General features: G+C 41.8%; 1 protein-coding gene across 1 annotated transcript; it reads left to right on the top strand.

Moving 5' to 3' along the window:
* Nucleotides 1–1,084, top strand: LOC128061009 (olfactory receptor 52P1-like). The gene is given in 3 exon segments (XM_052653370.1): nt 1–634; nt 637–713; nt 815–1,084. Coding segments are annotated over 3 exon segments (981 nt in total).
* The last annotated feature ends 1,605 nt before the right edge of the window (nt 1,085–2,689 follow it).

The following is a 2,689-nucleotide window of genomic DNA, read 5'->3' as shown; positions in this document are numbered from 1 at the left end:
ATGTCTCATTGGGAAGTGTCAAAACTTCCTTTATCAACCACCACCAGTTTCTACTATGCTGTCTTCAACCGCTCCAACTTTATGACCTTCACTTTGATGGGCATACCTGGCTTAGAGGCACAGCACTTGTGGTTATCTCTTCCTTTCTTCTCCATGTTTTTGGCTATCCTAACCAGCAATGGCGCCATCCTTTACATACTGGCCAGGGAGCCCACCCTCCACACACCAATGTACCTGCTCCTGGCTCTGCTGATGGTGGCTGACATTATATCCGCTCTAGCTCTGTTGCCTAAGCTCCTCTGCCTCTTCTGGTTCAATGATCGGGACATAGCTGTTACTGCCTGTTTCACTCAGATGTTTTTCATCCATGGAACATCCGTGGTACGATCAGCCCTACTTGTTGCAATGGCCTTTGACCGATATGTGGCTGTGTGTGAGCCACTACGCTACCACACAGTTCTGAGCCATTCCCTAGTTGGACGCCTGGGACTGATGGCTTTAGCCAAGGGGGTGATTCTTATCCTGCCCATGCCTCTTCTTCTGCAAAGGTTGACCTTCTGCCACATGGTCATTCCTCATACCTACTGTGACCACATGGCTGTGGTGAAACTGGCCTGTGATGACACCAGGCCTAACCTGGGCTGTTTGTGATTCTGCTTGTGGTGGGGCTTGATTTAGTGCTCATTGGCTTCTCTTATGGTCTCATCTTGCAGGCTGTGATACGTCTCAATTCTCGAGATGCCATCTGCAAAGCCCTTAACACCTGCTCAGCCCACCTCTTTGTCATCCTTATCACTTATGTCTCATCTTGCAGGCTGTGATACGTCTCAATTCTCGAGATGCCATCTGCAAAGCCCTTAACACCTGCTCAGCCCACCTCTTTGTCATCCTTATCACTTATGTGCCCGCACTCTTCTCTTCTCTCACCCACCGCCTTGGTCACAATATCCCACCTCATGCCCACATTCTTCTTGCCAATCTCTACCTTCTTCTACCCTCAATGTTCAATCCCATCATATATGGCATGAAGACAAAGGATATAAAAATCAAGGTGGCCAAATGCCTGTGTGGAAGACATTCATAGGTTATAAGTCTTGATCATGTACCTGTGAGTAAGTGAACAATGAGGACGATTATATATACCTTTGCCCAACCACCCAAGGTCCAGTTGTATCTCCAGATGAACTGTGGAGACCATGAAGAAGTGTGTGTTGCATGTGCTGGCTTATATGAAGAACAAATATGATTGCACTTTCATTGATTTGTCAACTAGAAAGGGGAAAGCCAAGATAGCTCTTTCTATGTCTATTTAACAGCACCACCCTTATGACATGGGTCTCTTTATAATTTTTACATATGTGTTCATGTTTGCTAACTGCAGACAAAATTTTTCTGTGAATGATCCAAGGTAAACTTTTTCTATCTTGTGGAAGGTTTGTATTTGTTTCAATTTTTTATTTCTCTAATTCTATGCCTGTTTTTAAATAGTATTGTATTGTTGCAAGGGACTTGACATACTCATTATCTTAAATATCACCTTAACATGTAATATTTCTGAACTTTTTACTGCAATCAACCTGGAGGGTACTTTGCTTAGTGAAATAAAGCAGAGAAAGGCAAATACAGTGTTATCAATTATCATGAATGAATATCATGAATGACTAGCAAAACAGAAAGAAACTCCCAAACATAGAGAACAATCTAGACCAGGCTTGATCACTCAAGAGCTTTTGTGTAGCAGTTTTATTAAAGTGAAAAAGGATAGAAAGCTTCTGCCATAAACATCAGAAGGGGGACAGAGGATGCCCCCCTCGCTAGTCTTTGGAAAGGGAATTACATACTTTTTCAACTGGTTATTACAATAAATCAAAAGAATGTCTCAAGGTTGTAAAGATCTTACTAGACCTCCCAGAATTTACATTTTAAGATGACAGGATTAGAGTTAATAATAGAAAGATCTTACCAGACCCAATCCCATTATATACATTTTAGGATAATAGGATTAGTCTGAAATTTCTCAAGAAGGAGAAATGTGTCCTCAAGCAGGATACATTGTTGTTATACAATCCTTACTAAGACTAAAGTGAAAGTGAAAGTGAAGTCTCTCAGTCGTGCCTGACTCTCTGTGACCCTGTGGACTGTAGCCTACCAGGCTCCTCTGTCCATGGGATTCTCCAGGCAAGAATACTGGAGTAGGTTACCATTTCCTTCTCCAGGGGATTTTCCCGACCCAGGGATCGAACCCAGATCTCTCACATTGCAGGCAGATGCTTTAACCTCTGAGCCACCAGGGAATCCTTAGACTAAGGATGTAGAAAAAAAGTTTGTCCTTTCCTTCTCCTTGAGAATTCCAGACTCCTGTCTCCTTTAGAGCTCTAGACCTCTTTCTCCTCCTCAGGTACCCTGGACCTCTTATCAACCTGCTTTGGAATTGACTCTCTCAACTTTCATGACCCACCTCTCAGAGTAATGGAAATAAAAGCAAAAATAAACAAATGGGACCTAATTAAACTTAAAAACTTTTGTACAATGAAGGAAACTATAAACAAGGCAGCCTTCAGAATGGGAGAAAATAATAGCAAATGAAACAACTAACAAAGAATTAATCTCCAAAATATACAAGCAGCTTATGCAGCTCAATTCCAAAAAAATAAACAGTGAAATTTAAAAAATGGGCCAAAGAACTAAA

The sequence above is a fragment of the Budorcas taxicolor genome, chromosome 15, assembly GCF_023091745.1.
Source record: "Budorcas taxicolor isolate Tak-1 chromosome 15, Takin1.1, whole genome shotgun sequence".
NCBI lineage: Eukaryota > Metazoa > Chordata > Mammalia > Artiodactyla > Bovidae > Budorcas > Budorcas taxicolor.
The sequence above is the reverse complement of the archived record's forward strand: the minus strand, read 5'-3'. Positions and strand labels throughout refer to the sequence as shown.